The sequence below is a fragment of the Mauremys mutica genome, chromosome 6 (genome assembly GCF_020497125.1).
Source record: "Mauremys mutica isolate MM-2020 ecotype Southern chromosome 6, ASM2049712v1, whole genome shotgun sequence".
NCBI classification, from domain to species: Eukaryota; Metazoa; Chordata; order Testudines; family Geoemydidae; genus Mauremys; species Mauremys mutica.
The window spans coordinates 39,708,300-39,720,744 of NC_059077.1; the positions used below are offsets into that span (position 1 = coordinate 39,708,300).

The 12,445-nt window shown below is 43.2% G+C and overlaps 1 protein-coding gene across 8 annotated transcripts in view; it reads left to right on the forward strand.

Annotated features, from left to right (window-relative positions):
* NLN (neurolysin) overlaps positions 1–12,445 on the forward strand; it is a 62,992-nt gene that overhangs the window by 12,816 nt on the left and 37,731 nt on the right. For 4 of the 8 annotated variants that reach the window (XM_045022279.1, XM_045022274.1, XM_045022278.1 and 1 more), the window contains exons 2-4: positions 1,670–1,926; positions 9,974–10,122; positions 11,760–11,798. In XM_045022279.1, coding sequence (XP_044878214.1) covers positions 1,698–1,926; positions 9,974–10,122; positions 11,760–11,798 — 417 coding nt within the window. In that variant the 5' untranslated portion in view covers positions 1,670–1,697. Of the gene's footprint in view, positions 1–365; positions 414–1,669; positions 1,927–9,973; positions 10,123–11,759; positions 11,799–12,445 lie in introns of those variants that run through there. The other 4 variants (XM_045022275.1, XM_045022273.1, XM_045022277.1 and 1 more) reach the window with 2 other exon arrangements.

Sequence of the window (12,445 nt, forward strand, 5' to 3'; positions counted from 1 at the left end):
AACTAGAGCAGGGGGGGTCCCAGACTTTTTGCTGGCTTGACCCCAATTTAATGGATTATTTCCTCCCAGGATCTCAGACAGTATGGAGGATGCCATTTTGAAGAGCAAAATATTGTGCATGCAAGATCACACTGTACAGAGTAAAGTGGTGTCCTCCACACAGTAGGGATTGCCACAACCCCATTCGGGTCGCAAGCCACAGTTTGAGGACCGCTGAACTAGAGGGAGGGTTGCTGTGATATGGACTTTTGATGTGTGTGGGTGCAGTGGTGCAGGGAGAATGGCATGAGTGCTGAAAAATATTGATAAGTGAATAGATTGAAGAATTGGGGCACGGACCAAAACAAAGCATGGAAAAGCAAAGAGATGCACAGAAAACAAAAGGAAAGGAAGAGCATGGAAGAAATTGTGGGGTATGGCAATAATGACAATCATTTGCTCTTATATAGCACTTGTCATTGGTTGATTTCAAAGTGCTTAACAAAGGAGGTCAGTGTCATTATACCCATTTTACAGATATGGAAACTGAGACAGAGAGAGAGGTAAAGTGATTGTTTCAAGGTCACCCAACTGGCCAGTTGCAGAGCTGGGAATAGAACCCAGGTCTCCTGAGTCCCAATTCAGTGGGCTATCCAGCAGGTCATAAATGTGTGAAATGCAATGAAAGGAGAAAAAGACACAGATTCCTAGGGGTGATTGGGAGCAGATGAAGGTCAATAATTGAATTTTAGGGATGATATTTTATTTCTTCCTATATTTTGGTGACTCAAAAGAAACTCAGAAAAAAAATACACACACACACACACACCGAAATTTTGAAATTTTCCCCTCTGCCATTAAACCCCTGAAAAATGGCTGAGTGTGTGTGCATTGTTGTATTGGTTAGTGAAAAGGCAGCTGTCGATCCCAGCACTGTAGAGGATTGTAAACTTTTCTGCCTAACCAAGTCTGTAATACAGTTGACTAAATTAACTGAACACAAAGGTTGTTTATAGATATGAGAAACCTTCATGCCTTTTCCAGCTACAGAGGAAAACAGTATGAAATACTCATATAAGATCTGCAACAGTTAAGAGTACATTTTGAAGTAGGAGGCTATGAGATAATTTGCTCTCATGGCCTGGAACACAGCAGACATTCAATGCAGGTATAAAATTATCCATTTTAATTTACACTTCCATATTAAATGTTTTTACCATTTTGTTTATGTTGCATGTAACAACTAGCCTTCATAACCTAGATTTCACTGCATATTCTCTTTTCCTTGTCTCAAAATACAAAACACTATTGTCTGTTTCCATGGAGTTTCAGTAACTGGTGTTTTGAATAACAACTCAGTCGTCTAAGAAAAACTGTTTTGTCTATTTTTGCTGAACCAAAAGGTTTTATCTGTGTTTTTGCATACATATTAGATAGCACTCCCTCAATCTAATACAGTGGGGGGAAAGGGCAGACATCTGAATTATTTTAAAATACAGATTTATTTAATTAAAAGTACAACTATTTAGGGTCCTGAAGAGGAAAGGATAGACCTAAAAAGGAATATGTTCTTGTTTCTAAAAATACTGTTTAATAAAAAAAAGTAATGTTCTTTTAAAAAATAATTCACAATAGACCTTTTTGCTTCAATTAGATTCTTAATCTCCTAAATTCATTCTTAAAATTTCAGAGCTGGTGGTCCAAGGCTTTTACTGAGGATGACATTAGGAACAGAAATTACTACCCATCTCCAGGCCTCTTCATATGCAGCATCAGACCGAAACTTTTTGAAATGGGACCTGTCACCAGAGCAAATCAGAACAAGGACAGAAGATCTGATCACGAAAACAGAGCAAGTGTATGACAATGTTGGAATGCTTGATTTTGAAAAAGTAACATATGAGAACACTGTGCAGGCTCTGGCCGACATAGAAGTGGAGTATACAGGTGAGTATGTGGAGTCTAATACCTTCCTTCTCTGAATTCATCTTATCCACAAAACAGAGTTCTGGAAGCAATGCAGCAAAAGCAGTTAGTGAGTCTGATCTGTGCCCTTCATGGCTAGAGAAAGTAGAGATCTCAGAAGTGATATTCATTTTTGACCTCTCCACAGCATTTGTTATGATTAGCAATGAAATTCTGCTACCCAGCCTTAGAGACATGGCAATGGTTAGCAAGACTATGCTGATATTGCTTCACTCATTTCTCTCAGACTACATCGAGAGAGTCATGATGGGCATATGCTCCTCCACTTTTGAAGTCCTCACCTGTGAAAACTTAGGGTACGTCTACACTACAAGGCTATTTCGAATCAACTTAATTCGAATTTGTGGAATCGACCTTATGAAGTCGAAGTTGTGTATCCACACTAAATACACTAGTTCGACTGTGTGAGTCCACAGTAACGGGGCCAGTGTCGACTTTGGAAGCGGTGCACTGTGGGAAGCTATCCCACAGTTCCCGCACTCCCCGCTGCCCATTGGAATCCTGGGATTTCCCCCCCAATGCATGCTGGGGGGAAAAATGTGTCGAGGGTGGTTTTGGGTAACTGTCATCATTGAACCGTCAATCACGCCCTCCCTCCCTCCCTCCCTGAAAGCGCCTGCGGGCAATCTGTTCGTGCACTTTTCTGCTCAGTGACAGCGCGGGCACCACAGCACTTTGAGCACGGATCCCGCTGCAGATATGGCCGTTGTCAACTCCTCGCACCTTATCGTCCACCTCTTCCACAGTCAGCTGCTGAGAAATAGGGCTACTTTTCAATGGTGCTGCAAGCGCTGGTGGACCATGGGGGACGTTTTACCAACATCAACGTCGGGTGGCCAGGCAAAGTTCATGACGTGCGTGTTTTCAGGAACTCTGGTCTGTTTAGACGCCTGCAGGAAGGTAGTTTCTTCCCGGACCACAAAATAAGTCTTGGGGATGTGCAGATGCCTATAGTGATCGTCGGGGACCCAGCCTACCCGCTAATGCCCTGGCTCGTGAAGCTCTGTGCAGGCGCCTTTCACAGCGACAAGGAACTCTTCAAGTACCAGCGAGCAGCGAGCAGCGTGACCTGTGACTGTTCAGTTTCTATACAGAGAAGCTGAAGCTGCCCCTGTTTCTTTACCAAGTGACTGTTGACTAGCATCTGCAGTTACATACCCTGCCCACCCCGCTTCCCCAACTTCCAACACACGTTTAAAAATAAAATACATGTTCCACTGTAACTTTACAAAGGTTTCTTTATTGATGACTTTGCGTTACAGGGTTGAAACTGGGACACGGACTGTGCTGGGTAGGGTGTGCAGTGATGTAAAGACCGCCTGTAAACTCGAGGAATGACAGGCACCTGCTCCCAGAGCGGTCTGCAGTGCCGGACTGGATGTTTCAACGGAGCCTGCCATCCCTCCTTTTTGGGACTCTGTGTGCGGGGGCTATGTGGCCTTTTGGCGGGGGAGGACGGATACAGATTCCTCTGCTGCGTGGCTCTGTGGTCCAGGACAGGGACCGTTGCATGAGATCTGTAACCCCCCTCCCCCGCTACAAAGTCACGTACCCCCCCACCCACACAGAACCTGCAAACCACCTCCCATACCGACCAGGGTGCGTACTGACTGCAGTGTGTGTGTGACCTGCTGCTGATCCTGCCCCCATGTCTGTACCCTGGTAAAGGTGATTGTCCTGTAAAATTACCAACCCCCTTCCCCCCCTTCAAACACAGTCTCCTCTAAAAGAACATGACGGAAACAGTAATTAACAGAAAAGTATTTTTTATTATCAACTAGACAGTTAGGGGATGAAACTGGGATGGGGGCTTGGGTGAGGCGGGAAGGAAAGGACTTTTCAAAATGTAGGGTATGAGAGCTTTTGGGTACTTGAGCACTCTGCTGGGGTGCAGTGACAGTTTACACGGCCTCTGGCGCCCCTCCTTCTGGTTATTTTGGGTGAGGGGGGTATGGGACTTTGTGGCGGGGGAGGGTGGTTGCAGATACACTGCAGGGGGGCCCTGTCCTCCTGCCGGAGGTCCTCCAGAACATGCACAAGGCGCAGGTGCATGTCCGTTTGCTCTCTCATTAGTCCAAGCAGCGTTTGAGTCGCCTGCTTGTCTTCCTCACGCCACCTCTCCTCCCGTTCGCTGAGTGAGCGCTGGTACAGAGAGAGGGTCTCCCTCCACTGGCTCTGCTGGTCCGCGTCGTCTCGGGAGCACCCCATAAGTTCAGCGAACATCTCGTCCCGTGTCTTTTTATTTCGCCGCCTAATCTTTGCCAGCCTCTGTGAGGGGGATGCTGTGGCGGGTCTGGAGACAGTCCAAGCTGTGTGATGGGAAAAAGGGAGTGAATTCCTTGCCAAGATAAATTTTTGCGAAGAATGAACACAGTCTAATCTGTCTCTGTGAATTCTGGGTTGAGATCCCAGTGCCTGATGGGGCAAAAACCATTTTCGCGGGTGGTTCTGGGTAAATGTCGTTAGTCATCCCTTCCTCCGGGAAAGCTACAGCAGACAATCATTTCAAGCCCGTTTTCCCTGGATTGCCCTGGCAGACGCCACAGCGTGGAAACCATGGAGCCTGTTTTGCCTTTTGTGCCTGTCACCGTATGTGTACTAGATGCCGCTGACAGAGGCGGTTCAGCAGCGCTACACAGCAGCATGCTTTTGCTTTTGCATGACAGCAGAGATGGTTACCAGCCATATTGTACCATCTACCACACCATAAATTGGTAATAAGATGGGCATGGTTAGCAGTCCTTTTGCACTGCACCATTTGCTGCTGTCATAAGTGCCCCTGGCTGCTCTTAGCCAGGGGCGCAAAAGCCAAAATTGGGAATGACTCCCTGAGTCAATCCCTCCTTTTTGGTATCTAAAAATAGAATCAGTCCTGCCTAGAATATGGGCAAGTGTACTAGAGAACCACTGTATCAGAGAACCAGAGAGCACAGCTGCTCTGTGTCAGATCCTGCATAGATTATGAGCTGTATGCTATTCACAGGGGGTGCTCCTGCAACAACCCCACCTGTTGATTCCATTCTTCCCCCAGCCTTCCTGGGCTACCATAGCATTGTCCCCCCACTTGTGTGATGAAGTAATAAAGAATGCAGGAATAAGACACAGTGACTTGTTAGTGAGAAATGAGTGGAAGGCAGCCTCCAGTTGCTATGATAGTCCAGATAGGACAATAAGGAGTGTGGAGGAGAGGAGCCCAGCATCCTGCTGCTAGTCCAGGGGCAATTGAATCTTTTCTTTACACGTGAAGGGTTGGGGGCTGATGAAGCTCAGCCCCCTGTTGCGATGATGACGATGGTTATCAGCCATATTGTACCATCTACCAGGAAAAATTAGGGCCAGGCGCCCTTGATCGACCTAACGGATGGTAGTCTGCATGGTTACCAGTCCTTTTGCACTGCCCCATGTGCCAATAGGCTGATGATGAGGACGGGTACCAGTCATTTTGTACCATCAGCCACCCATGGCGGGGGGGGGAGAGCAAGGATGTTGGTGTTCAGTGCTGCACCATCGCGTCTATCTGCAGCATTCAGTAAAGATAGGGTGACATGTAAAAGAGTCAAGAGAGGATTGTTTTCCCTTTCACTTCTGGGGGTGGTTGGGGGGCTGCGTAAATTGCCGAGCTATGCCCTGACCCACCGCGGACACTGTTTTTGACCCTAGAAGCATTTGGAGCTCAGCCAAGAATGCAAATCCTTTTCGGAGACTGCAGGAACTGTGGGATACCTTGCGTCCTCAGTCCCCCCTCCCTCCATGAGCGTCCATTTGATTCTTTGGCTTTCCGTTACGCTCGTCACGCAGCAGCGTGCTGAGTCTCTGCTATGCCGTCTGTCCGGAGATTTTTTAAAAATACTTTGGACCAGGCGTAACATTACAGTAATTCCCCTAATTACATGCAGGAGTCTCCGAGCGAGGTCACCCTGAGGACGGTCACTGAAGGAGATAGAGAGCGCATGCTGCGTGAAAGCCAGCACAAACCAGGGCCCTACGCAGCCGTGCTCGGGGAGGCAATGCTCCCTGAGTACCTCATGAAAGCCTGGCGCGGAAAAGTGTGCTACCACAGAGCACCCAATAAGGCAGCTCTCCCCAGGAACCTCCTGCGGAGGCTTTTCGATTACCTCCAGGAGAGCTTCGTGGAGATCTCCCAGGAGGATTTCTGTTCTATCCCCATATCTAGAGAGACCTCCTTTTCACATACTTCAGATTCCTGTTATATTAAGAATAAAAGTTTACATGGTTAAAGCACTTACCGACTGCTCCTTCCCCTGATTCAGGATCCGGGTTAATAGCCGGGGAGGGTTGGTAGGGGATCTCCGTGATGGTAATGAAGAGATCGTGGCTGTCGGGGAAACCAGCGTTGTAAGCGCTGTCGCCTGCCTCGTCCTCCAGAAACTCTTCTTCATCTTCCCCGTCCGCGAACATCGCCGAGGAACTGGCCGTCGACACTGTCCCATCGTCAGAGTCCATGGTCACTGGTGGGGCAGTGGTGGCAGGCTCCGTAGCGTCCGTTTGCCGCTTTGTTTTTTTGGTAGCCTTGTCTGGGGTCCTTGATTTTCACGCGGCGCTGCGTTGCATCCTGGCTGTATCCTCTGTCTCTCATGGCTTTGGAGACCTTCTCGTAGGTCTTTGCATTCCGTTATTTGGAGCGCAGCTCCAAAAGCAGAGACTCCTCGCCCCTCACTCCGATCAGATCCAAGAGTTCCCGGTCAGTCTATGCTGGGTCCCTCTTTCTATTCAGAGATTACATGAACTCCTCTGCTGGAGAGCTCTGCATCGCTGCCGGTGCTGCTGAGCTCGCCCCGATGTCCAACCACGAAATGAGATTCTAACTGTCCAGACAGGAAAAGGAATTCAAATTTTCCCGGGTCATTTCCTGTGTGGCTGGTCAGAGCATCCGAGCTCGGACTGCTGTCCAGAGCGTCAACAGAGTGGTGCAGTGTGGGATAGCTCCCGGAGCTAGTAAGTTCGATTTGCATCCACACCTAGCCTAATTCGACATAGCCATGTCGAATTTAGCGCTACTCCCCTCGTCGGGGTGGAGTACCGAATTCGAACTAAAGAGCCCTCTAGGTCGAACTAAATGGCTTCCTGGTGTGGACGGGTGCACGGTTAATTCGAATTAACGCTGCTAAATTCGAATTAAAGTCCTAGTGTAGACCAGGCCTTAGTGACCCATCCTGTTCTTGTCAGTGACTGCATGGAGCCACTTGGGGGCACTGTGCAACAACATGGACTAAAATGTCTGCAGTACACACATGACTTCCAGCTTTAAAATTACTTAAACATCATACATAAAAAGCACTTTCCTTTAGCCATTTGAGGACCTGTCTGAGACCAGTATCAGAAGTCAAATCAGGTGACTGATGTGATGCTAGTTGGGGGAGGGAAGCATTTCAGAGAACTCATGTCCTAACATCCTCTTTCAGTGAGGGCATCTGCTCTGTATTAAGTCTGCAGCCTTACCCTTCTCTTAGACTCTTCACAGCTTCTGTACACCAAATAACCATGACTATGATTATTATATCCTTTTCCCATTACCACCAGCAAGAAGACTGTCGTGAACAATCTTGATCCAAACAGCCTCCTGTCAGATTCAGATTTAGCCACAGTGATGATCAGTGATCCATGCATTCATGACCTCCAGCCTGAATTATTGTAGCTCTCTGTGTGTAGGAATAAAACTACCAGGCTTAAGTTAAAAATAAATGTAAGTAAATAAATAAATAAATAAAAAGCTACGGTTGGTTCAGAACGCAGCAGCAATCTGCCCAGCTTGAGAAGCCATGAAGAGTACATATCACTCCAGTGCTCTTCTCTCTTCCCTGGGTCTTATCAGAATACTAGTTCAGATTTAAGCTTTGGGTCCCAATCTTCAAAGCTCTACATGGGGCTGGTCTCACTTTCCTAAGGGATCACTCATGATATGTGTTGATGGCCTCCCACAACAGCTGCATTCCATTAGAACCTTAAGAACATAAGAACGGCCATACTGGGCCAGACCAAAGGTCCATCTAGCCCAGTATCCTGTCTTCCAAAAGTACCCAATGCCAGGTGCCCCAGAGGGAATGAACAGAACAGGTAATCATAAAGTGATCCATCCCCTGTCGCCCATTCCTAGCTTCTGGCAAACACCATAGCCATTGGTGAACCTATCCTCCATGAACTTATCTAGTACTTTTTTTAACCCTGTTATAGTCTTAGACTTCACAACATCCTCTGGCAAGGAGTTCCACAGGTTGACTGTGCATTTTGTGGCAAAAATACTTCCTTTTTTTTTTTCTGCCTATTAGAATTTGGAACTGTCAGTCTTGAACATTACACTCACATGACCAGGGCACAGAGCTTTCCCAGTAATACAAGAACTAGGGGTCACCAAATGAAATTAATAGGCAGCAGGTTTAAAACAAATAAAAGGAAGTTCTTCTTCACACAACGCACAGTCAACTTGTGGAACTCCTTACCTGAGGAGGTTGTGAAGGCAAGGACTATAACAGCGTTTAAAAGAGAACTGGATAAATTCCTGGAGGTTAAGTCCATAAATGGCTATTAGCCAGGATCAGTAAGGAATGGTGTCCCTAGCCTCTGTTTGTCAGAGGATGGAGATGGATGGCAGGAGAGAGATCACTTGATCATTGCCTGTTAGGTTCACTCCCCCTGGGGCACCTGGCATTGGCCACTGTTGGTAGACAGATACTGGGCTAGATGGACCTTTGGTCTGACCTGGTACGGCCATTCTTATGTTATGTAACTGGCCCATGTACCTGGAACTCATTAACAGAAAAGACCCAGATGACCACAAACCTCAGGAGTTTCAGAGCAAAATATAAAACTCACTACTTCATTTGAACAATCTTACTATAACACCCGCAAAACAAACAAAGTTCAGGCCTTACCGATTGGAGAGGAGGGTAAACCACATTTGTATGTGCATCCCATGATTTTGAGAAAGAGAGAGAGAGAGAGAGAGATACCACAGTGTTTGGTTGTGTATAGTGTCTTAGTTTTTCACAAAGTTTTTTCGGTTCATCTTAAAATCTGTATCCAACTAATCTTTAGAACCTTCATCTGCTAGTAATATGAACGGTCTCCCAGGACAAAAAGCATTTGTTACACTTTTGTGTAAAATGTTTGAACAAAGCATAACATGCAGGATTAGCACTTTTTTAAAAGGCAAAACTATAATTAGGTTTAATCAAGTCCTAATTAATTAATGTAGCTAGTCATTTCAACTACTTTTTTAATTATAGGACCTATGTTCATGTTTGTTATTAATACAGGGACACGACAGCATTGCTGAGAATTTAGTTTATTTTTTATTTCCATTCAAAATTATGTTAGCTTGTGATCTCTGATAGTCCAAAATAATCACACATTATCTCCCTCAATTTTCTTATTGCTTGCTTTTATTAGTAATAAACAGACTTGGTCATATATGTATTTTCTCCTGCCAATTTTTGAATAATTTGAGGTAGAATTGTAAAGATTCAAAACTTGCTACTTCCAATATTCTAGAGAGAGAATCTGTGACATCCATTAAAAATAATGTATTTTAAAATACCTACTTTCTGTACTTTTAAAAGATTCATCTAATTTCAAAACATAAAATTACTTCAATGCTTTAAATATATCTGTATTAAACTTTTACTAACTCAAAATTGACCTTGTGGAACGATTGAAGTGGGGACATTTGCCAGGGCAGTTAGGCTTTGATAATATACACCGTCAGTGAAATATGCAGTTGTTCTAATTGTAATTGCTGCTGTGTATATAATTGTATTGGTTCATTTTTTACATAATCTGTAATCCATCTGCAAATCCTAATCAGTGTTTGCTTCAGGTATGTGTTTATATAAATTTATTTCTGAAAGCTTGTGTAAAAACTAAATAGAACAATTTATTAAAATAACTTGTCTATTCTTAGGAAGTTCCTCATCTTGAAAAAAATTAACATAGACTGACTGCATTGTAAGTGCTCGGTGCATTTTTTAAAAATGTATTTTTATTTTAACAGTGGAAAGAAGCATGCTGGATTTCCCGCAGCATGTCTCGTCCAACAAAGATGTGCGCTCAGCAAGCACAGAAGCTGACAAAAGACTTTCTTATTTTGATGTGGAGATGAGCATGAGAGAAGATGTGTTTCAGAGGATTGTTTATTTGCAGGTAAATGACAATGAAGATAACTAAAAATAACCTGTAGAGGAATATGTAAGGTGCCAGGAGTGAAACTTTTTTTCCAATAAATTAGTACATGCTGTGCTTTTCAGTATCCCCATCACTTCGTTAATCTCAATCACTGTTAAATCCACTATCAACTCAATAGAGCTCTAGTGTATGTGTTACATGAGGGGCCTCATTTAAATTCTCTTGCTTCAAAAACCTAAGGATTTTGCTTAAAGAAAACCTTTACCCGGTGGAAACCTGGGGGAAAAGGTGCATTCTCTCACTTCAGTATTTGGCTGCCAGATACGCTTGTGTGCACACTCATTCACTGTTTCTTACTTCATTGGAGTTAGGAATGACTACATTTTTTTTATTGTTTAAATTATTCTAGAAGTCAATAATGCTGATGCAAAGAAAATACTTGGTTTACTACTGTGCTACTAGCCTCTTTTAAGTGTTTTCATAGATTGCCTCATCCTCCAAGTGAGCACCATCATACGTGTTACGCTTTAATTAAGTGTATATTAGTAATTTTGTAATTCAAACTAAACAAAGAATAATTAAAATTTACTGTGTTGGCCTCACTTTTCTTACCCAGATGTATGAAAAACTATTTGTTTATCATTCTTCAGGTGGGCAATTTTAATATATTTAAGCAAATAATTTAGTATGAATAATTTTAACATTTTCATCTGTCCCTCCTCAAAACGTGAAACTTGTCTATTAAGCAGTTGTGCTTACTGTTGTTCCACATAGCTGATAAAGCACTGAAACCACTGGTTGCTGGAGTCATTTCTCTGCTGTCGCTTTCAGTGCTGTCATGCTTGCTTTTTGTAATACTAACTGGAAGTCTTGATATTTGCAGTGAGATCTGAACAGAGTATTTTATAATTCCCCCATCATCTTTTATTGCCATGCTTTCCAAGCATGTTTTCCACCATTTGCTTTCCTTTATTTGGCTATTTCCACATTGTTTAAGTGAGAACCTCCTGATATTTTACAGCCCCACTCCAGACTATTTTGTTCATTTTTGTTTGTGTTGGTAGGCATTGTTTCCTGTTACATTTAACTTTTTTACATATCTCATACTCTGAATTAAAGAAGTGTTTTTACTGTTTTATGTGATTTTATGTTATATACATTATGTGTACATGCACCTTGTGGGCTCTGCTGTAATACAAATAATATTTTTTCATATTTATGGGCATTTGTAGCAGTCGTGTGTGAAAACCAAATATAAATATCTACAATAATTACTGTTGGTCAACAGAATTATTTCATATTCACCTTGGTATTCTTTCTATTTATTTTCCCTTTGTGACGATATTTGGCATTTACATCTATTTCAGAATACTATAGTGTTTCTAATTTATTTTTGTTAATCCTTTAAATTAGTTTGAGGGTTTTTTCCCTTCATTTAAACAGTACAAGAATATGCAGATATTTATTAATAATCTATTTAACACTGATATGTGACCTGGGCTAAGATCTCAGATCTGAATACTCCTAAAATTCACGATGTCTGGGAGAAGAACATTTTTGGTGGAGGACGCAAGGCTGTGTTATTTGCTTCCACCAAGGCCAGGCTGAATCTTGCCACTTCCAGATTATGATGCACTACTCCTCTGCTCTTGCAGGTTGTTGCCTCAACTGCACCTGGAGAATTACTTTTCCAAGTGAGTTTCTAAAGGAAGAGGAGAGACTGAATTAAAACCATTGAAAACATTGTAGCCATCTTAATAAGCCAGCCTAGTTTATTTCAATGTAGTATTTCTATCAAATTAGGATTTCCATGGAATTTTCAGGGCTAAAGCATGGATTCTTAATTTAAACATCCTGAGCCTGCTTAGGGCCAGATTAACAGTAGAGTGGAAACAGAGCCCCTGAGAATCTCATATTATATATTTTGGTAGTATCCCACGAAAAGTTGGATGTTAAATTATAACATCTAGGATCTCCTAGATCTCTCTGACCCCAGGCCCATTTTTACTCCCTTAATGCAGGCCTGAGTCTGCTAAAGTTATTTACCATGCTTATGTTACTTCCTAAATCTCTCTTATACATCCTCCTCCACCAGTATTTTTTGAAAATGGGTTTTTTTTATGTCTAATCAAATAACAAAGCTTTTTCCAAATATTAAGGAAAAAATTCCATCCTAGGCTTATGTGGTAGATGTATATTCCAGATCTCCTTCTATAGGAAATTTTTACTCCAGTGATTTAAACCCTTGAATATAGGTGTTTATAAGAGATTCTTAATTTTAATGTGTATGATGAAGCAATAATATTAAGCCTACTCATTCCTAACAACTGCACACACTGGC